At 40.6% G+C, this 24093-nt stretch overlaps 1 protein-coding gene across 1 annotated transcript in view; it reads left to right on the top strand.

Moving 5' to 3' along the window:
- Positions 1-24093, top strand: part of LOC143172213 (A disintegrin and metalloproteinase with thrombospondin motifs 12-like) — a 97203-nt gene that overhangs the window by 52062 nt on the left and 21048 nt on the right. The window contains 7 exon segments of the mRNA XM_076361454.1: positions 1965-2108; positions 3074-3218; positions 6570-6662; positions 6870-7015; positions 7885-8054; positions 16850-16981; positions 20214-20233. Of these exon segments, the coding sequence (XP_076217569.1) occupies positions 1965-2108; positions 3074-3218; positions 6570-6662; positions 6870-7015; positions 7885-8054; positions 16850-16981; positions 20214-20233 (850 nt within the window).

The raw sequence follows: 24093 nt of genomic DNA, 5'->3' as shown, positions 1-24093 counted from the left end.
ATCCAAATCTTTTACATGAAAATACCTGTTTCATTATATCAAGGTATTTCAATATTGCAGATTAGCTAGAAACCATTTTTAATTGAAGCAGTCAAACTTCACGGAAATATCAAATCTTTTTTCTCCTTTCTGACTAACAAATAAAGTCACTTTTTGGCATTTCTTAATAACTGGTATCTTCTGTATATTAACATTCTTATTGTGGATACACTTAGGTCAAGTCAACTAAAGTTCCTAGGCATTTAGTTTCAGACATGGCTAAACTTTTTTATGATTCGGTATTTTTGCTTTAAACTATATTTCTCAGTATTTCCAGTTTCTGAGGGGTTTTGGTTGGTTTGGTGATTTATTAAACTCACCTGAAAAAATTCTGATTTTTGAATCTTTTTTGACACTGAGCTGTTTTCCCCAGGGTAGAGCATTATCTCATGGATACTCCAGTTTGGCTATAATGCCTGCACTTTTCACCTGGGCCATGTTGCTTGGCTAGGTGACATGTTCATTGCTGTATCTACAATCACATTACTTCATTTTGCACTCAACCACCAGTCAAGATGAAGTCTGTATTTCCTGATGGGATATAATATTTGAAACAAAGATTACTCAAGTGTTGATCCTATCACCCATTAATTGGCCTTTCTTTATTCAACCCCTCAATTGCCAGAAAGGCAATAAGTAAATAATGCTGAAATCATTACAATTGGATCTGAGTACTTTGAGTTTAGTTACTTGGTCCCCACAACCTCTTGCTGACAGGGAGCTTTTTTCATTAACACTAGTTATCAGAAAACACTTCTTCCCCGTAGAGCCATATGTGACCTTCTCCTGACCTAGCCTAGGCAGCTGGTAACTCACTGTCCTTTGGATGCTGTGAGACAGAGTACTGCTATACTTGCCTTTGCAGGAGTGGTGCAGGGCCTTGCCTGTAAGAATTGTATCCACAAAGAAAATGGAATACTGTAGGGTTTGTTGTTAACATGAAACCATCCTCAAGCCAGGTTAGAGTACGTATGTTAAAAAGTTCAAATATGGACAATAAAAGTCTGTAAGAACAGGTGAACAAAAAATGAGAAGAAAGCCGTGCACCCATTCTTTAGATGGATTCCAAAAGTCAACTCATCCCCATACTGTCCCTCTAGACGTTCGCAGCCTCCTGTGTCAACAGGCCCTGTTCATGGAAAAGAGCCTGTCAGCAAGGGGACACACTTGCTTTTATAGCTCAGACCCATTACTGGAGTTGATGCTGACTGAAATCGTGCCCTGCTTTTGGAACATTTGAGTCATGGTACAATTACATTTTAATAAGTCAGAGAAGCTGGAGAGAGCAATGTTGGGAAGACCTGCTATGGAGGTCTGTTTGTAAGGCACAGTTTGAGAAAGCTAAATAGGAAGAAGGTGTGGAGGTTGGAGGCTAATTCACTGAATGTTTAGTAATGTGGAAAACGGTGTCTCTGTCTCAATCTATCAAGAGAGATTTAAAAAGAAACAAACAATAGAGACATGATTATAAGACAGTGTAAGACAGAGTGTAACAAAGCCTGATCTTAGTTAAAGTGGTACAAGTCTGAAATAACTGGGGTCCAAGAGCTAGGAAGTGCTCTTAGTTTTAGCAGCTTTAACATAACTTTGAGGTTTAAACTGTGACTCCCGGCCCAACCGTGCAATAGTGTTCTGACTCCCTTAAAAATACCCCTGAATATAGTCTCTGACAGTCTGTTCTTTATTTTGTGCCGGATAATATTGCTGTACATAACAGACATGTTTGAAAGCCTGTTGGAGTGTAGATTTTTTTGTAGGCTTTGGGTCAGATCTTCTATATGGTTTTTTTTTAGCAAATAGATATCTACAGCTCACCAGGGCTATAGCCAACTTAGTGTCTTTTTAAACACAGTGTGAAACCCATAGGTAGGTGTTGTGGTACAACCAATCAGCTGGAATTATTAGATGGTGGTTTTTATCTCCAGTTTTGGTATCCAGCACGATGGAAAAGAAAATGACTGTGAGCCTGTTGGAAAGTGCCCATATATTATGTCCCGGCAGTTGCAGTATGATCCTATTCCACTCACCTGGTCGCAGTGCAGCAATGAATACATCACACATTTCCTAGAGTGAGTGATCAGGTTGTAGCATTTCCCTGAAATGAGTACAACTGTGTATGAGATCTTTATGTGGAGTTTAAAGTAAATCCTGTATTATTACATTACTAGATGTAGGGTTTTTTAGTGTGTTTGAGTTAATTCCCATGGAGAGCATACCCCAAGCTTATTGCTCACTTAGTATTTGGGAAAAGCTCCATTATATTCTTGTTTTCTGGAAGTGAACTCAAGTCTTGTCATATCGGCTCAGGTTTGGTGCAATCTGCAGCTTTTTGCAGTTATCAGGAAGAAAGAAGCCTTTCCATCAAGGACTCTGATGGAACATCATAGACCTTGCCTTTGGCCACAATGACATGTGCTTGGCTTCAATGACTTGTTCAAATTCATTATGTTCTTTTTAAGAGCAGCAATGTGGTATAACTTTAACCAGAGGCTGTGGTGTGCTCTGAAGCCACTCTGCAAACCGTAATGACCTCATGATATTTCCACTTTGACAAGCTATATTTTGCCTTTGTAACCGCCCCCTCCCTTGCTAGATGGAGAGCTGTTAGAGGGATTTCCTCTGTCAGGTATAGGAGGAGGTGATGATAGCTGAGAGCTGCCCTGCCTCAAGACAATCAGCACATACAAGAACCACATGTATTCCTTTGCTTTTGCAGACTTCAGTGGTCCTTCTCCAAAGTGTGAAATTGGGATAAGGGCTGAATTGTTATTGATACTGGGGCTGCTCTTGAGCAGGCAGTTTCTTCTGTATTTTCAGGGTTTTTTTCTCTCCTCTAAGGTTCCATAAACTACCAGAAATTAGTGTTGTTTGTTAGCAGCGCTTCAGCATATCTTAGCTAGAATCTGGAAGTATTATTTCCAAAGGCCATATAAAAAAATGCCATTAACAATTAGATATTGAAAGTCTGTATAGAAGTGTCAAAAAAGTGTGGTTGTGGGTTTTTTTTTTTTAACATGCAATTTTTGTCTTTTAGCCGAGGGTGGGGATTCTGTCTGGATGATATCCCCCAAAAAGAAGTTTTAAAGTCCCCAATCATCACTCCTGGAGTGATTTATGATGTGCATCACCAGTGCCAGCTTTAGTACAGTTCCAATGCTACTTTATGTGAAGATGTGGATGTAAGTGCTGTATGTTTTTCTTCATTCTCCTAATGAGAACTTAAGCTTCTTGAACAGTGTGGAAGTGGAGTCAGTGAACCTCAGTTTCTAACTACAAATGCAACATTCAGAGTCTCGTAGGCTAGATGTGCGGTGCAGACATTGCCTAACACTATTTTAATTTTGCTCTGCAGATTCTGGAAGTGAGTTGTTGCACTGTTTGCCTTGTATATTCCAAGACCTTTACTGGATCTGGCCCCATATCTACTGTTAAATGCTTGTCCTTCAGTGGTGGAGTCATTTTGGTTTAAAACTCATAATACTGATCTTAGGTAAATTATCAATGGAGCTTAATTCCCATTTTAAAAATAAATATGCTTCAAGCTTATAGCTTTCAACTGACCAAATCATTCTGGGAACAAATCTTCAGTTCCAGGAAGAGTTTTATGAAAAAATCAGGGTTGTGCTCTTTTCCCATATGCCCTGATTTTTCACACTCTTGATGGTCTAACTAATTAAAGGAAATTTCAGTCCATGTACCGTGAAGAATCTTTATTTTCCCGTCAAAGATGAGATTTTTATGTGGAAATGGGTAATTTACAAAATACCCTGGGGTTTGTCTGACAGCACAGCAAAAGTGTTGTGTAGAGATGCATGGGAGCAGTATAGTCACAGCAGCACAACTCTCTACAAGAGCTAGGAACCACTGCAGAGTAACAGGTTATATTAGCTAAGGTGCAGTGCTATGCTATTGTAACTGTACCTACGTTGTTCAGAGCTATTTGGCTCTGCGCAGCATTTTTCTACATAGAACAGTTCAGAAACAGTAGTTTCAAGTGCTAGTCTAGCTAAGTGATCACTAATTTTTGCTGAGTTTTGGACAGCAATATGCAGCAAACATTGCAGACAGCATCCAGCTTGCTCCCCCTGTTAAACAGGGCTGTAGCAGAAGTGGCATCAGCAGCACTGGAGTGTTTTTTAGGCAAGGTATTGTGCACAGCTGTGGATTGGGGACTGCCGATGTTGACTGTTTATTCCATTTGGATAATTATGTGTATCCTCATTTACCCTTCTATTAGGGAGATTATTTCTGATTAATCTTCTCAGCCTTAATACATAACATGATTACCAATGTTGAACTGCAACTACTGAATCTGAAGCAGGTATTGAAAGATTGCTTTCATTACCTGCTGTTCCAGTTTCCTCAGCTACTGTAATTTGTCTGTTGGTACAGATAGAAAATTAAAGTGTAATTTTGCAGTATTGGTTCATTCTGTCTCACCTTGGGTTTGAACTTAGTAGGCCTTTACATTCGACACCTCCTGATTAACCAATTTTACAGCTAGACATATGTCAGAAAATTAATTGGTATCATCTCATTTTGCTTTTTACTGGAAGGCCTGTGTTTTGCGGGTAGCTGCACTGGCAAGGAAAGGAATTGTGAATAGTATAGTCTGCCTGGCATACTGAATGATCAGTATAGTCATTTTGTCTAAGAGGTCTGACTGTTCTTTGCCTTTCCACTATTTACTTAACACTCGCTCACTGATCAGGCTACATTTGTTCTGTAACTTTTAATGTCTGAATTCAATCCAGATTCTTTTTGAAAGAAGAATCTGTATTTAGCTGAAGATGCCCAAGGGTTCAGTGATTACACTTAGTAAAGACTAAGGTTTACAATTCAGATAGTGGCTTCCACAAACCATTTAGGTAGTAAGTCCTCTAAGCATCTTGTGAAGTACATAAATATTGTCCCTCTAATAAGGAAAAGAAAAGCAAAATACACATTAGGGGGAGGAATTTTCCAAGTGGTAGGTGGATCCATAGCTTCCTATAGGACAGGCTGTAGGAGCTCAGAATCCTTATCTTATTGCCCACTCCTTATCTCCAAAACTTCCGCTGACTTCAGTGAAACTGGTTTTTTTTAGACTGGACTCTCTTTAAGGCACAGACCCTGATCTCACAGATTGGGTGGAAAGTGTATACCATATTGTTGATGATAAAAGTCACTTGCCTTGCAGCTCATTGGGGCTGGATTTTTGCAAGTGCCCGGTTTCTGTGTTGGCTCCCAAACCTGGCATGTTGTTTGCTCTGAGAATCCCAGTGGGAACTGCTAGTGGGATCCTTCTTGTCAGCTCCTTTCTCTGATGACACTTACAGCTGTCCCTGCTTCACAGGTAGATGCTGCCAGCTCTGTTCCCTCTCCCAGTGCTGAACTCTGCAGTTCAAACACCCTCAGCCAAGACCTGGCCCAGAGCCCCCGGGCTTTTGCTTCTGCTGTTCCAGTTGGGACTGCACAGTCTCTCTGACACCCCTGGTTTCTCCAATTCGGAAGTGGTCTTCCACACAAAGCCCTGTGCTCATTCAGGAGTTCCCAAGCATGCAAGGCTCCTGTGTGTCAACCAAAAGAGAAGCTGATGTGCATGTGAACTGAGGAGGGGGGAATAGCCCTCGATGTCTGTCCTCACTCTCTAGAGAATAGTTTTGACTGAGTGAAGAAGACTTGTTATAAGGTAGCTGTAATGTTTCTTGCCCCGCTAGCTTTGTTGACTCTCAGGAGTTTCTATCCCTTCTGTGGAGTTGACCACTGCATGTGGAGCAGCAGCTGAAATGCTGTGCTTTACTGGCAGTGTACTGCATTAAACTGGCACCAGTTTCTGAGTACCTTAATATGCCAGCATTCACCAACCAGAGCCCTTACTCTACCCAGCCTACTAGGCTTTTTTCTCTGCCAGCTAGCCTGGACTGCTGCTTTTAGATCATTCCCTTGCCGTCTGCTTGGCTGATGTTTTAAGAGACCTGTGTTTTGATCTCTTTTTCCTAATCCAGTTTTGGGACCTCATGAGTATTAACCTGGCTATTGTACTTGGAGACATGACATTATTTTTACTTACCTGGTTGGCTTCTCTAACCTTCTTTGATTTCACTGTATGTTTTCAGGCAGACGGCAATGCAAAATTGAACATTGTATTCATTAGTACTCATCAAATGAAAATAATACAGACTCTGTTCACCTTCGCTATAAACAGTACTGCCTAAACTTTGTAAAACCATTTTTCCTGTGTGTAGCTGGGAGCTGAGCAGCCAATGAGGAGCATATATAAACTCACAAACATAGTTCAGTTAATTCACTTGATAGAAAGTATTCTGTTTTGTATTTGTCAAATAGTCCCTCCATGTACACTAATGAGGAGTACCTGAATTTGGACCCTTGATGGGTCCTAACTTATGGAAAACCCTGAACATCTGTCTCTGGAAATAAGCCCTTATAAGGCTTTGTAAATTGATGTACAAAACCGTGGGAGACTTGAAAATCTTGGCCATAGGAGTTCAGCTCTGCTTCAGACTGCTGCAGTTTTCTTTCTTTTCCAGAACCTTTGCCAAACACTCTTGTGCTCGGTGAAAGGCTCCTGCCACTCCAAACTGGATGCTGCTGCAGATGGAACTTAGTGCAGTGAAAACAAGGTGACTGTGAGCTGCACTGCCTGCGAAAGGGCAGCAGAGGAACCGTGAATAGCTCTGCCATTGTTTAGCGTGAAGGAGGGGCATCCTGTGACATCTCCATTTAAATTTCCACTTGAGTTTTCGACCTTCAGGGACTAAAATAATAAATAATTCACAATAACATTTTCCTGCAATAATGATCTTAAGCTGTTTGTCCTTTCTCTTCAGTGGTGCTTCTCTGGTGAGTGCATTACAGTAGGCAAGACTCCAGAAGCAATCCATGGCGGATGGGGCGTTTGGTCATCCTGGTCCCATTGCACAAGGACACGTGGGGCAGGAGTTCAGAGCGCAGAGAAACCATGCGATAACCCAGAGTAAGCTGAGTGCACAATCTTTTCATACCTTTTATTCAAGATCTTTGGGGTACTTATGACGTTGGAGACACTTTTGTATGAGACTGTGTTATCAGCAGGTGCCGCAGCAAGACAGACACTAAACATCTCTCCTTCCCAGTTAAGCATACCTGTGTGAAATTCACTTGGCTCACCTTTTACAGTCGTTGCCTTGTTCTTTAATCCTTACCCTCCATGGAGCTTATTTCTACACAAAATGAAAAAATTCTGTTATTTAGCATGCAAGCTTTGTGGAAATATTAGAAATGGGTTGCTTTAATAATACTGCCATGAATAAATAAATGTTCTCAAACACCGGGTGAGAAGAATAGCTAGCAATCTGTTCCTGAGGGAAATCAAGGACTCACCTTTCATGGTTTGTTCTAGTCATCAGCTTTGTTTGAGCTTCAGACACAAGTTGATATGTACAGAACACGAAGGGCAGAATTTTCTAATACATATCTGAGTTCATGAGGACCCTACATCTCATTTTCAAAAATCACTATGAGGGTGCCTAACAGCAGAAATCACTTGGCTTTTCTGGAAGAACTGTCAAACATTCTGGAAAATATGGTATTTTGAGGGAGTTTGATAAGGTAATTTGTCAAGAGCTCAGCTGGGCAATGTACGAAGCACTTCTTTGAGACGCAAGGTACGTCTAGATCTCTGTGCTCTATACTGACATGTTTGGGTACTTGAACATGTGAACAGTATCTCAACCCTGTCAAGGATTCAGATTGTTATTCAGATTCACCTTGTTATCCCATTGGAACCTGAAAGACATTGCTCTTTTAAAACTACTATTTTTTTACCTAGTCTCTCATGTCCCAGTCTCAATATTCCTTTTCTAGACCACAGTTTGGAGGAGACTACTGCACTGGAGAAAGGAAACGCTATCGCATGTGTAACATTAGCCCCTGTCGCAAAGGCTTGCCAACCTTTCATCAGATGCAGTGCAGTGAATTTGATACAGTTCCCTACCAGAATGAATTCTACCATTGGGTTCCAGTTTATAACACAGGTATGAAGCTATGAATTTTTTAATATCTTGTATAAAAAGTCAAATTTACAGACCTCTATGGGGGCAAGAAGTCACTGAATTATAAGTCTTTTAATTAATTAGAGAGAAAAATCTGGTGTGCCTCCATATGCAGGTGTGCCTTTTGTGTATACACAAAGGCAGTGGTTCTCCTTTACACATAGATGTTTTTGCAAAGCTCTAGCGATAGTGGCTGTGAGTGTAACTAGCCCAGTTCCTGGAAAGATATTACACTAAGCAAAGCTATTAAAGTCACATCTATACTAATTATTTGGGATAGGCCTAAACCATCTTTTCCAGTGTCAACCACAGAACAAGAAGTACAGTAGTGTGGTGTAGAGCTGCATGTTTGGGCCTGCAGGCATCACTGCACCTAATAAGCAGAGCTCTTCAGCTGCACAAATGTGGCTTTACTACTTCCAAACTCAGATCTGCATGGTAAGTGTACCTGGCACCACATTGAAGAAATAATACCTCAACAGGTTCAGTATTGTACTGCCCTGTATTGTAGAGACAGAATCGATGCCTCTGCCTTATAACTTGCTTTGTAACAACTAGTTACTAAAACAGGGGTAATAGTTATTACCATGAAGTTTGATTCTTGATGTATGCATAAATGTAAGGAGTAGATTATCCAGTAGAAGCTATCAATATATTTTTTTTCAGAAAAAATAAACCAGTTAGGGAAGTGAAGCTCAAGATTCAACTTTCAATTTTGTTTGCCAGTAGTATTTTTTCAGCATGTTCATTGCATTTTCACAGTTATTGGCAGCTCTGAATAGGTTTCCTAAGTTTCAGCTACTGTTTCAATTTCATCTAACAAATACACCATTGAAGATGAACCTGGAGCAGACAGACTTCCAGGAAAATTTATGATGAAAGAAAATATGGTTGACTGATAGAAAAAGACTTTTTCAGAAGGACTTTCAGTAAAACAAACCATGGTAAATGCTAACAGCCTAAGGCTTAGTCCAAAGCCAAACTCATAAATTGTTTTCTGCAGTCCCCTGTCACTGAAATTGGGATTCCAGTCCTCTCTGTTACTCACATGTACCACTGCAGGGTACAGCCTTGGTTCAGTTAATGTCCTCTCTGGGGCAGTTCTACAGAACTGATAGTTCTGCATGTGCATTTGTTGCAGAAGGTCTGCTTTTAAAGGGCATTAAGAATCATGAATCAAATGCTTCCTGCACACTGGAAGGCACGCCTATGGTGTGTCCATGCAATATTTCAAAAATGGCTGATTGGAGCTTTACAGACAAAACACAGCTTTAAAATGCTGGTTTGTTGAGCCTGATATATTTCATCTGGAACATCCTGGGTTTCAGTGACCTTTTGCCAAATCCTTCAAATGCCAAACAAATATTTCTCTTGTGGCTTAAAAGGCTTTTTGACTATTTTCACCTGTTTTCTCAGCAACCAGAATTTCAGTCTAGAGTTACATGTCTCCCCTGTGATCTGTGAGGTCCTTAATGCTTGCAACTTCATTCTTACATTCCATTAACAGCATTTGAAGTGTTTTCTTGCTGCTAAACTCTAACTTACAAGAATCCTGGCTTCCTCAGATAGGCAGGCTCTCCTGGGAACATTCATCTTAGGTAGGGAGTTGGCCAAGTCCTGTGCTGATCCTTCATCTGACATCATCATTGTATGATTGAGGGTAGGTGGCTATCGTGGGCACACTTTAGTTTTGTCCAGCCACGGCGTTACCTACTGCACTGAAGTATGTCTGAGTTTTCTACCCATCTCAATTTCAAATTTTCTTCCACCTTCCATTGGTTGCTAAAGGTGTCCTGGGCAAGATAAGTTCAGATAGGTTTATGAGACAGTGCGCTCTCTGTGAGGCGGAGCAGTTTGGGCCTTTCTTGTGAGTGTTTATCCTAAACAAAGCAAGACTTTAAACAAAAGCAAACCAACAGCATCTTGTAAACCCCACACAAAAAAGAGCTGACATTTCAGGGCTCTGGAGACTTAATCACCATGTCCACCATATGTCTACCAACCTTTGTCAGTGTACACCATCTTCCCTTACTTTTCCCCTTAACTGGTGCCATCCAATTTCAAAGACTTTTCACAGCACTCTGTTACTACTTTAGCTTGCTGCCAAGAAGGTTTTGGGTTGTGTTTTGTTATCAGGCATTTTCAGTCCCCTCATGCTGCACATGTGATATAAGGGGAAAAGAAAATGTCCTCAAGCTTTCCGAAATCCTGAGTGCACGTAACAGCTTTTGTGTGGAAGCATCTAGTTGAGGAGATGAAACCCTGAGCTAGACATTTTGTGATATTTTAGATATTCTGTGTTCCTTCATCCTTCTGGAAAAATGGTAAATGATCTAGATGATCACAATTGTCTCTCCTGGCTTTAATTTCATAGCTTACATAAGCCAGTTCTAATGAATGTCACATAATTAAACACTGTCGTAATGTCCTTTTCTGTTGTGTAAATTGTACCTTCATAAGAGGATAAAGACTCTTTTTTGAATAGCTTATGATTTAATATAAGGTGAGATGCAGCAAGCAGCTTTAACAAGCAGCCAGGCAAGAAAGCAGTGAATGACATTTCGCTGTTACCTAGGCTAACTATATTTAAGGTTCCAAATGCTTTGAGATTTTTCCCTCCTGTTTTAAATGACTTTGGGCCTCTTGGGGAACTTGCACAGTGCTGTTGTAGAGTTGCCCTGGAGCACAGAAACCCATGTGCTCACGCTGGAGCACCTGAGTATCCCTGGCAGTCTCAACATGAAGGGGACTTCCAGGTTCAAGGGTGGCTAAAGCATCCAGCAGCTCTGACCAGGATATGTTCTGAATTGTTCTCATGATTCAGGGCCCCTACTTTGACACTTTAGTCAGACTTTGGTGCTAATCTACTTCTCTTGCCATCAGGCTGACCCCACATTTATTTATTTCATACCTTTTGACAAATTACATTTATCTGAATCTGATAGTTTCTCAGGTTTTAACTTCCATGTAGTCAGTATGAGTCCTACACTGAATCATATAAATACCTTTCTTTTCTCAATCAGTGCCAGGATCATCTCATGTACTGGCAGATAGGGATTAGTGTTTTAAACTTTATAAAGTGTTTTAAACTTTATATTTCTTCCAAAATATATCTGTGTATCAAGTAAGATCTGTACTGATACAGTTGCAGGGGCAGAGCTAACGGCACAAGATAATGTTTCTGCTGCTATTGCTTTGAAATAAAATTTTCTTTTGGAGTTCAAGGCTTGGTTAATGTGATAAAGTAGCTTCATCTCAGCTTCTTTTTCCTGTTTTGTCTGTGTTTGGTAATTGTCTTTTCTAATTTTCTTTGGTTTGGATTTCCTCATCCAATTCTGAGTTCTCACAGGGGTGAGGGTTTGAAGAAAAGAGTTCTTTTCTTCCTTGTAAAGTAGGAAAAAAATATTGAGGCCTTATCTTCTGCTGGCAGACATATTAATCACATCCTTCTCAGTCAGGTTAAGCTGGATCCTTCCTGCATGTGAACTCATGTGAGTCAGCTGTGAGGGAAACAAATTTAAATTAGGAAGGGAATATGTTCCTTTCTAGTTATCTTCATGTTGTTCTGTTTACACTTGGTGAATCTGAATTCTGTTATAATATACACAGGGGAAAAAAATCACATGCTTGAATTTTAGGATTTTTACTCAGCTTTGCTGGCTTGCTTCCTCAGTCCAATTCTGATTACAAATAAGTCACTGGGTGCTTATGGGAGCTCTGTGGCTTGGGATTCCATTACATCTAGGTTTCTTCTATGTATTAAAGGATTGATCTTGTCCCTATTCAAATCAGCAGCATAATCTTGGTGAAGGATGTGGGCACTAAAATTAAAAAACAGGATGTAATTTTTCTAGGCTGCTGAGTGTTGGTGGCACCTCAGCTAAAATCTTATGTCCAGCTAGGGGCAACACACTGCCAAAAGGATGCAGCCAACTGGAGGAGGTTTACAGGAGAGCAACAGGAAAGTCAAATGATTTGAAAAACATAGTTTATGGGGAAGGTTGAGAAAAGCAAGTTTTACTCTAGAAAAGAGAAGATTGAGTGAGTTAAATGCCAGCTACTTGAAGAGAGTTTCTAAGGGTATATTGCATGCATAACCCTGAGCTGGTAGAGGTACAGGCTAGCAAGTCCGCATGGCTCCGTGCAGTGTTGTGCTTGGAGCTGGAAGAAGCTGTCAAGATCCAAGCAGTTCTGTGCCCTTGTTAACTGACTTTGAAAAGCAGGACCCCGTGGTCTTATCAGCTCAGTTTGAATGTAGGTCTTCTGCTTTCAAACTTGGATTTGACATCAAGTTTTCTGTCACTGTACTTCATACTGTATCTTCCAACCTCCTCCACTCAAGTAGTACAGGAATCCCCAAGAGAGAGCAGGGTCCAGCAGTTCTTCATGTCCGTAAAAGGTAGGACAAGCAGTAACAGCCAAAACAGCATGAGGGAACTTTAGGTTACACATTAAGAAATCTTTATTGCTGTATGGGTGGTTAAACATTAGAGCAGGTTACCTAGAGGGTTTGAGGAATGAGTATTATCATTGTAATTTAAATACAATCTAGGCAGGAGGAGTCTAAGTGGCTTTGATCCTACTTTGGTGTAAAGTGATGGGTAAAACCCTGTAGGCTTTACTGTTTAAACGGGAATTCAAAGTGTGTTTTTTCTGAACAAGGACTGTGTGAATCTGGTCATTACCTTGTGTTCACAGATTGGATCTAGTATTTCATGCATATGCTGGATTGCAAGAATTTCTGTATATTTTGGCCTAAAAGTCACTAAGATGACAGCCTTTTTGCTAAAGTCTCATCATGAATTAATCAAATTTGCTGAAGTAACTGAACCTAAACCAGCTGCTTTAATGAGTTCCTTCTGAGCAACCCTAGTGCTCATATTGATCTCAGTTTAGTCTTTTTAGTTTTTCAGGACTGAAATAAGATTTAGAAAATCTGAATTCAATGACAGTCTTTGCTTTCAAGTTCTTCCATCATTTCAGGAAATGTATTTATTTTCCTTGTGTGTCAGTTCTCTATCTGAAAATAGGAGATAAAAGAACTTTCTACATCTGCATCTATCTTGTGTTTAAAATGTTAGACTTTTTGAGGACAGTGGCTGCTTCTAGTATGGTTTATTTACAGTCCTAGAATAATGGAGCCCTGATCCTTTGTCAGGTCCCTGAGCTCAGCTGTAAAAAAATAATGATAGATAAGTAAATAATTTTAGAAAATGAATGGCTAATACAGTGCTAGGATAATTTCCTCAGTGGTGCCCTAACCAGCCTTCTATGCAGATGAAATATCAAAATAACTTGAAGAATGATGGCAGGAGTATAAATATTGGATAGGACTGTTGTGGGGAGGGAGCAATATCGTCTCATTTCCAGTAGGGCTCAGTAGAAAGCCGATAGGAAGAAAAGCAATACAAGATTTGTGGGTACCGGTAGGATCTCATTTTAGACCAGTTACTACAATTAGGAAAACCAGGAAAGCTTTCATGCCTAGAAAGCCCTTCTTTGAATCATGAAGCTTTGCAAGTCTGAAAGTTTGGTTGTTATTTATTTTTACTTTTTCATTTGGCTTAGTAAGGGCGTTACCTCTCCCTACAAACTTTTTCTGAGTTATATACTTAGACCATCATAGTTATGACAGGAATATGTCAGCAGTCAGCACTGCCTGTTTTTTCTTGCTCAGTGATTTCTGAAATGAAATTGGATACCATCTTGCTTGTTATGTCAACACACAGCTAGGGAGGAAGAACAGATATCAAACTGCTCTACATATTTCATTATGAACAATGTAAAAGCTGAAATAGCTTTATGCAAAGTCTGTGTCCGTCAGGATCGATTCTGAGCAGGTAACAGACTAGCTGGAATTCTGGGATTCTCCTTTCCATAAGGGTATTGTGCTTTGTGTTTAAAGAATGGTGCATTGAGAAGGTAAGCAAGGTGAAACAAAATTTAGAGCACTGAAGTAATCAAATTAGCCGCATGGCCAGAAAAAGATTTCTCCAGATAGAAGTAAAATTAATTCATAGAATCATAGAATCATAGAATCATTAAGGTTGGAAAAGATCTCTAAGATCATCGAGTCCAACCGTCAACCCAACACCACCATGCCCACTAAACCATGTCCCTAAGCACCGCATCTACTCGTCTTTTAAATACCTCCAGGGATGGTGACTCAGCCACTTCCCTGGGCAGCCTGTTCCAATGTTTAATCACTCTTTCAGTAAAGAAATTTTTCCTCACGTCCAATCTAAACCTCCCCTGGCGCAACTTGAGGCTGTTTCCTCTCGTCCTATCACTAGTGACTTGGGAGAAGAGACCGACACCCACCTCACTACAACCTCCTTTCAGGTAGTTGTAGAGCGCGATAAGGTCTCCCCTGAGCCTCCTCTTCTCCAGACTAAATAGTCCCAGTTCCCTCAGCCGCTCCTCATAAGACTTGTTCTCCAGACCCTTCACCAGCTTCGTTGCCCTTCTCTGGACATGCTCCAGCACCTTGACGTCCTTCTTGTAGTGAGGGGCCCAAAACTGAACACAGTATTTGAGGGGCGGCCTCACCAGTGCCGAGTACAGGGGCACGATCACTTCCCTACTCCTGCTGGCCACACTATTTCTGATACAGGCCAGGATGCCATTGGCCTTCTTGGCCGCCTGGGCACTCTGCCGGCTCATGTTTAGCCGGCTGTCAACCAGCACTCCTAGGTCCTTTTGTATTGTATCACTTATCATGACAGCTCTTATCAGAACAACTGATGGATGTTATGGCTGGCAGTTTTCACAGAGGGGCTGAGGGCTGATAAGGATTACAAACTTTATGTTCTTGCCTGAGACTCTTTCATAGCTCCATCTCTGTCGATATTCTTGAACATGACTCACATCACCTTGAATTCCACCAGTTTCATAACTTGGTCCATGTTGTGTCCTCTGCCTCTAATCCCTCTATTGCCCTTTACGGAGGCATCTTTGTTTGAGAAGCCACAAGCATGACATTGTTGTCAGTCCTAAGAAGCCATTTTAGCTCTACTGACAAGAGGGAAAACACAAAACTCCTCATTGAGGTTTTGGATTTCCTTTGGTCCCTTTTTTTAAATTTTTTGGATCCCAGTTCTACAGAGATGCTGTTTACGTGAATGACATTAATAGTTTTAAAGCTTAGACTGTGTAGGATTCAGTCCTTGAGCTGCAAGCACTTTGGGGGCAGGAGCTGCTGTCACTTTTGTGCACTGCATGGTGCTGTGTATATGTTGGTGCTGTACAAACCAAAGCAATGAAAGCTAATTTCCTCCTTCAAAAGCATAAACCCTTTTGTAGGAAATTATTTAGTTTCTTTGCATTACCAAAAATTTGAATTTCTCTCATTACTAGAAATTCCTCCAATTTTAAACATAGTTCTTTGTATGACACAAGTGAGGTCAACAAAGGAGGAAGAGGGAGAAAGAAATTAGCCAGGATATAGAAGATTTCTAGTTACTCTGCATCCCTCTGAGACCAAGGGAGTGTCTTTTGTCAGCTCTGTCAGACACAGGATGAAACTGTCACTCAGCAGAGGCACCTCTGCAGCACACAGGGAGATTCTATTAAAATGGCTCAATAATGGTGCCTTAAGTCCCTACTGACTGGCGGTTTTAAGGCCTACTGCTTTGCTCAGCAAAGCATTTCAGGTTGCTGAGCATGAACAAATTGCTCTAGACTGGGGTCTTGTCATAAACCAAAACCAGAAGACATTTCCTCTGTTGCTGTCCCTCATCAATATGACAGTGGATGATTTTTTTTCCAGTCAGATAGCTCTGGCTCTGCTGAGGGGTTTCCAGGGGAGGGATATAAGGGCAGGGATTATATCGGTCTTTGCTTTGACCCTGGTTTCAGTTTTAACTCATCTTCCGTTTATACAACTTATTTATCAAACTTGTGTCCTTTGACTCTCCAAAGCCTGAGTTTCAAAATTTCCCATTCCCAAGAGCCAGCATCTGTGAGGCAGGGCACGTGTGTCTTTGGCTCTTTTTACTCCATGGATGGACTAGACTAAGGCTGGTCTATTGCAGAGAATCTTGTTTCAGAGACCCACAGATTGCTTTTGCTCCAGCTGTTCTTTTCCCTGTTGCTTCCATGCACATCTATCCAAGAACAGCCTGGATGTCTCAGACCTGCCAATATTATCCCTATTTCATAAATTGCCAAGCAGGAAAAAAGTCCAGTGTTTGAAATAATTTATTAAGTACCAGCAGATAGCTGAAAATAAGCAATGATGTGACACTCTACTGACATGCAGAAGATCAGAAGCAGCGATTTCACTGCTCTCTGAGAGAGGCTGGCAGTAGTGATGAGCAGTTATAAATTATCTCTGAAGTCACTCAGTCATCAGCTGATGGAAAACTTGTTTGTCAGTGTCTTTGGCAATCTCACCCCCAGATTCCTCCTTTCCCCTCACTAATGACAGTTGTTTTTGCTGGTTTCCCGTCCCTTTCTCCATCACAGCTGACAGCTTCATTTCTGCTCAACTCAGCCAGCTGGCTGTTAACATATCAGCAATGGAAAGCAGGGAGGTGTGAGGGCACCAGCCTCCAGCTGATTCCTAGAAGTATACAAGTGGCATTTATCAGGCCTGTGTCACTCTTAGCAATATGACCCTGGCTCTGCTAACTGCTTCTAATTAGGCCATTTCTGTCAGTAAATGCTAGGGAAAGTGAGTGGATGGTGCAGTAAAGACATACTGTCATTTCTTGTGCATTACAGGTCAATGTCCTACTGAAGTATTTTCTGAGAAAGTATCTTTGTTTTCCTTTCAGCAAACCCCTGTGAGCTCTACTGTTGCCCAATAGACAGCCATTTTTCAGAGAAAATGCTTAATGTAGTCACTGATGGTACTCCTTGCTTTGAAGGAAGGCACAGCCAAGATATCTGTATTAATGGCTGTCCTGGTTTCGGCAGGGATAGAGTTAATTTCCTTCTTAGTAGCTGGTACAGTGCTGTGTTTTGGATTTAGGAGGAGAACAAAGTTGATAACACACCGATGTTTTAGTTATTGCTAGGTAATGCTTACACTAGTCAAGGACTTTTCAGCTTCCCATGCTCTACCGACTGAGAAGGCTGGAGGTGCACAAGAAGCTGGGAGGGGGCACAGCCAGGACAGCTGACCCAAACTGGCCAAAGAAACATTCCATACCATGTGACATCATGCTCAGTACATAAACTGGGGAAAGCTGGCTGGGGGGGCTGCTGCTTGGGGACTGGCTGGGCATTGGTCGGTGGGTGGTGAGCAATTGCACTGTGCATCACTTGCTTTGTGTATTATTATTATTATCATATTATTATTATTATCATTTTATTTCAATTATTAAACTGTTTTTATCTCAACCCATGAGTTTTTTCTCACTTCTACTCTTCCGATTCTCTCCCCCATCCCACCGTGGGGGAGGGAGGAGCGAGTGAGCGCCTGTGTGGTACTCAGTTGCTGACTGAGGTTAAACCACAACAATGGCATGTGTAAGGTATTGGGTATGTTTGCATGTTTTTTTCTCTACAATTTTATTTTAAAAAGTTATGGGAAAATGTTTAACTTTTTTTTTTTTTTTTGGAGGATCGAGACCAGGTACTCCATTTTATCACATTTTTAATGATCATGGAAACAAGTTCATAGAAACAGCTTTTCTAAGTAGACATAAAAGTCATTTCCATCCTTTATAATGAATCCATTAGACTGAGTACTACTTTTGGTACCTTTGAACTCCTCTCTTGTATGATTTTAAAACATCAATTTAAGAAAATCTGTTTGTTTCTGATGAGATGTTTTCACAAAGGATTATAACTTTAGGGTTGCAATTGATGTTACCCTTTTCTGTGGTTTTATTATGAAAATGCAGTTTAACGTTACACATTATGTAGCAGTTCTGATGTTTGCACTTGAAGACAGTAAAAATTATTTTGGTTTACAACAGTAAATTGAATAATGTTGTATAATGTAATGAGATAATGGGCAAACACAGAGTATATGGTTCAATAATGTTCTGTTTATAGAAGAATAAGTATAAGGTTCTCTGCATATTCTGTATGTTGATAGTAGGTTTCCAGAATGATGTGTGTGTTTGTGGCATTTGTGGCATTGAAGGTGTGTTCTGTAAATGCTGTAATACCCACAGTCATAGCACTGCTTTTAGTGAATTTCTCATAAATAAAATGCATACCATATCAGTGCTTTAGAACCTCACTCAGAAGAGGCCAAGTGCTAAACTCAGAAGGCTATCTTTGTGATGTTACGCTTTCATTTTCTGATTTTCAGCCCAAATGGACTGGGATCACTATGGTTAATTTTAGCTTCCATATGTTCTTTGTATTGAACCTTGCCTGTGACAGTTCAAATTTATACCTATTTTAGAAATAGCAAAACTTAATTCATCAGAAGCGATAGATCAGAGTTGAAAGGAAAGATAATTTTAATTGCAGTTTGTAGATACTAGATATACTTTAGCATACTGGTTGATGAAAAGCTGGACATGAGCCAGCAATGTGCGCTCGCAGCCCAGAAGGCCAACCGTATCCGGGGCTGCATCAAAAGGAGCATGGCCAGCAGGTCAAGGGAGGTGATTCTGTCCCTCTACTCTGCTCTGGTGAGACTCCACCTGGAGTCCTGCGTCCAGCTCTGGAGCCCTCAGCATAAGGGAGACACAGACCTGTTGGAGCAAGTCCAGAGGAGGGCCATGAAAATGATCAGGGGGATGGAACACCTCTCCTGTGAAGAAAGGCTGAGAGAGTTGGGGTTGTTCAGCCTAGAGAAGAGAAGGCTTTGGGGACACCTTATTGCAGCCTTTCAATACTTAAAGGGGGCTTATAAGAAAGATGAGGACAGACTTTTTAGCAGGGCCTGTTGCGACAGGACAAGGGGGAATGGCTTTAAACTAAAGGGGGGTAGATTTAGACTAGATATAAGGAAGAAATTTTTTACGCTGAGGGTGGTGAAGCACTGGAACAGGTTGCCCAGAGAGGTGGTGGATGCCCCCTCCCTGGAAACATTCAAGGTCAGGTTGGACGGGGCTCTGAGCAACCTGATCTAGTTGAAGATGTCCCTGCCCACGGCAGGGGGGTTGGACTAGATGACCTTTAGAGGTCCCTTCCAACCTAAACTATTCTATGATTCTGTAAATAGTTCTGAGGACTCAAAGCCTTTCTAAAAAATTTCCTCCAAGGTACTGGTGCTATCATAAATATGGTTTTGTCATCATTTCACATGTTGACTACTGCTTCACATCTTCTGACAAACATTTAATTGGAGTCAGAATCGGAGAGTGAACAACATAATCATGCAACTGCCACAAATGAGAGCAAATGATGAATAGGTAACCCAAATAGCTCACATTTCTGAAAGACAGTGTGCTTTTATCTGAAATAGGTACCCAGCATAACACTTGAGGAGAAGCTTTTTCAAGTATCTCAATATAATTCACTAGTATTTTAGTCCAGCTAGTTAAACACAATACATACATTACAGGTCACAGTGAATAAATCTGGAAATTAATTTAATATAATTAGTCTGGTACATCATTCTTGTACTCCGATAACAACATGTTCCTAATGATGTGAAAAAGGAGTTCACAGACATTAATGTCAGTGTCTATTAAAGCCTTGTTCTGGTTTTCAGTACTAAATCTCACAAAAGCACTTCACGTTTGTTCTTAGTGAAGTGTTTTTTAGTACTCAGGTCTGAAATTGAGTAAAAAATTAAAATGGTGAGATGTTGTACATTAGATCCACTGTCCATATCACTCGCATGTGTTTGGTGTGCAGAGTAGCTCTTAACAACCGAGTTCAGAGTTTTCCTAGTGGATGTGTCAAAACAAGATAGGTAGACTCAGATTCAATCAAGAATTTTATCTCCTACATTCAGCTGATTTTAAATCTGATTTTGCAGTTTGCCATGGTTTTGTTCAAAGCAACCAGAGAAATTGGTCTTACCTAGATGGCTAAATGTGGATTGAGATGCCTCATTTTAGCTACCTGAGGTATACTGAATACTTTCCTAGCCACCTTGGCAAAGCCGTAATGTGCATCTTCAAGTGGGATGTAAGTACAGACAGACACTAGTGCTGATTCACTTGGTCCTTGCAATTTGTCCAATATATGGGGCCTAATTTTTCGGAAGTGCTGCCTATGCTTCAGTGCACAAGGAAGCCTTACCAGTGAGGTGTTGGTATGGTATTCCTTTAGAACTTGCCTCATCATTTCAAAGACAAACTAGAATTGTTAACTCATTTGAGAGCCTAGTGTATAAGATAGCTGAGTCCTCTCTCTGCTTTGTTCTTACATGGAAGAGGAGTTCCCTAAACACATGTAATGCCGTTAAATCACTCAGTGCTGGAACCAGTGGCTGCAAAGGGGGATCTCAAAGCTACATGCCTGCAGTTGCAACCATGTTTTGTTCCAGGTGGTGCTAATAAGGGGATGAGAGATGCACCTAGCCAGGCCTTCCTTCAGATATCTTCTTAGACCTACTCCTGTCATGATGTCCAACTTATAAACAGCTTTGAGTGGAGGCAGTCAACAAGATTTGTCAGTAATTTAATCTAAAATCATCAAGATATATCATGACTAGTTTGCTATTTAACCATATTCCTCTGCACTCATCCTTTGGGTGTCACTTTTTTTCCTTTATTTAGAAGATCTTATCTCCCTGTGGTTTAAATTATACATCACAAATGGACTCTAATTCTTACTAGAGCACTCAGTTGCTCCCCCAGTGTTAATAAGCAAAGATACTGCCACCAGAGTATGTTTGTTGAGCAGTGATACATACATGAGTTTTCCAGACTGAGGAGTTTGATTAAATATGAGGCATGGCATCGTCTAAAAGTGAAGGCTTACATGGTGTATGCACTGAGAGCATGCAGACACTGAGAGTGGAGGACTTGGCATCTCTGCTGTTTCTAACAGGTATTCATCTCCCACACAGAATTTTAATAGGCTTAAATGACCTTCAGTCATGTAAATCTGTGAGCTGTTCTCTGTGGTAATTCACAATTGTTATGTTGAGAGACTAATATTGTATTGGAGAATTACACAGCTGTGTAATACTAGGGAAGAAAGTGGGTTTTTTTTCTCTTGCTGAAAAGCAGATTACACATCTCAGATTTTTGTAGTAGCTTTTCTACCTCTCACTATGGTTCAATCTCCTCCTCCCATTGCTAGCCCAACAGGACATTGATTCAGCCCCATCTAGACAAATTATAAGAGAAATAGGCACATCAGGACACATTTCCCCCCATTCAAGGCAATGTCATGGCCAACATGACAAGATCATGTTTTCCTTATTTGGAGACCAGTGGGGGAGACAAACGGAAGGAAGAGCTTAAAAGCACAATGTAGCATCCATGTAACTTTGATATTCAGGCAGTACATCCAGGCTGTACTCTTCAGCGACAGCAAGGACTTTTTGTACCTGCCCCCTGCTGCCAATCTGACACAAAAGTCTCTCCCTCTGGAAGTGGCAAAAGGGTAATATCTCTGGCTGTTTTCCCTTTAGTCACTAAGCAGCAGGAAAGAAATTGTTTCTCCTTCCTGTAATGCAGCCAGGCAATTCATGTCATTATTTCTGCCTCCACACTGTGTGGTGGGACCAGTAATAAAGCTAGTCTCGGGTGTGTCAAAAAGGCTCTTGGTAAACAGGGCAATAACAAAGGGCTGCATGGAGGGATGCTAATTTGCAGTGCACATGCTGTGGCACACAATGGTTGCTGTAGCACAGCGTGTTTTACTGGCAGAGGGTGCACAAGGACATACATGTGCAACAGAATCAGAGCCTAATTGCTGCTGTTTTTTTCTTGTTTTAATAACCTGCATTTAGTCTCCAGATCCCCTTTAACAGGCAATTTGGCAGAAATTTGAAGCACATTATAAGGCAGTTTTAGAAAATATGGCTACTGCATATCTAGAAGAATGAGGAAAGCAAGTAAAAGGGAGGAGGAAGCATCCAGAAACGAATCTAATAAATGACAAAAATAATGTGATATTCACTGGAGCATGAAAGTAAAACGTGGCCTGGAAATTAAAGTTCATGTAAATGTATTTAGAATGAATGACTGCTGGAGCTGTTTACTCTGATGCATGAGAATATACACTTTGTGATGGTCATTAATGGCCTTGTAAGATGAGGACCTGTAGCTAGACATGAAGGTCATTGCACCACTAGCAGCACCCCAGAGCTAGGGAATAAAATGAAGGCTTTATTTACTGTGACACAATAAATTGCCTGCCCTGCCACAGTTGTCTGGAGTACCTCATTCTTGGGGATCCCTGCACCACACCCTGCCACACGTATAGATAAGACTGTGATGTCTGATCAGATACAAACTATGTTTCAAATATCAGAGGAAAAACAAAATACAAGCTTCTGTGGTTATAACTGGAAGGGACAAAGGGATTCCCTTCATGTCATAGCAATGTCATATTTTGATGCCATGGATGTGTTGCTAAGGGAAATGCATGACCAAGTGGGGATCAGAGCCGATTCTGACTGAGTTGATACAGAGTACGGCCCATGCAGAGACACTAATTGGCACCCCAAAGGCAGGAAAGCGATGATACTGTGGTGCTGCTACCGAACTCATTTGCTAGTGCCAGTGCAGTTCAGGACTAATTTGTTCAGCGTTTGGGGATTTTTACACTACACAGTACTCACAAGGGAAATATGCTCAGTTATGTTAATTTCAAAATGTCTGATTGACAGCCTGAACTAGATAAATTATTTCTGGGTGCAACCACTCAAACAAGCATGAACAGTAAATAAAGATGAACAGAAACCTTTTCAAGAACATGCATTTTCTACCAGAAAATGCTAATTTGGCAAAAATGATACAATTTGAAGATGTAATTTTTTTCAGAAGTTCAAAAGAAAAGCTCCAAAACACTCATTAATAATATTTTATAATAGCAAAACACAAAGTGGAAAGGTTTTATTTCCAGATTTTCCTTTTCATAGTTTTTTTTTTTAATTTTTTTTTTATGGTAAGATACAATTTAAAAAAACAAAATTGTAGTGACAAATTTCTGTCAGCCTGAAATATTTTCTCCCCAGCTTTCTGTTTAACAGTGAATGTATGCGTAGAATAGAAAATAAACTTCCAATTTGCAGGACTCCCCAGAGAGGCTGGTTACTGCTCTGGTCTAATAATAAACCCAGTAACAATGACTTTACTAACTGTTTGTAGACGATTAACAAATGTACTGATAGTACAATAAATATACTTCAGAATGCATCTCTTTAAGAAAATAGCTACACACCTACCTCTTTAAATTCTTAGGAAGTGTTAAATATAAACTGCAGTGCATCCTTAGCTAACAGGTTAAGAGTCAGATCTGAACTCCTGCGCTTATTGCCGTGGCGTCTGCGTACTTTGAATACTTCATTAAATCTATCCTTGGTCAAATAGCTACATGCTTGAAGGCAAAAATGTAGTCATGAACCTTAGTGTGTGCTTATCTCTGTAACATTCTGTACTGCTCATAAACGTGGTCCTTGGGGCTGAAATATGTGTGTGTGAAAGACATTACAAAACTTTCCCTTTTTTGAAAGTAGCCTTCTTAGAAACTAGAGAGAAGCTGAGGCTGCTGCAGAACCTTTTGGCATGGCCATTGTTTTTCAGAGCAGGTATCAAAGGTGCTGGCTAAGCATTGGCATTAAGTGATGGATGAGGTTTTTTTGAATCCTCTGTAAAAATGCAAGTGACATGGTTTAACACTGTTAGTAACTTGAGGCCTTTCCTTGCTTCCATTTTTGCAGCTTCTCTAGCTGTTCATTTAATCACTGGCACATAGAGGAAAAGTTCAGGTGTTTCTTGATCTGAAAATGACAGAAAAATATTAGAGTATGAAGGAGCTTTTATACCTAGATTAATCTAATAGATGGATTTTCCTGTCAGAAGCTTACAGAAGATTACAGTAGCTGATGTACTGAAGGTAAAATAAGATCAGAATCAAAACAGGGGATACCCAAATTTTCATACATCAAGAGGATGTTAGAGAAGTTGGCAGGTATCGCACCTGA

The sequence above is a fragment of the Aptenodytes patagonicus genome, chromosome W (genome assembly GCF_965638725.1).
Source record: "Aptenodytes patagonicus chromosome W, bAptPat1.pri.cur, whole genome shotgun sequence".
Taxonomy (NCBI): domain Eukaryota; kingdom Metazoa; phylum Chordata; class Aves; order Sphenisciformes; family Spheniscidae; genus Aptenodytes; species Aptenodytes patagonicus.
The sequence above is the reverse complement of the archived record's forward strand: the minus strand, read 5'-3'. Positions and strand labels throughout refer to the sequence as shown.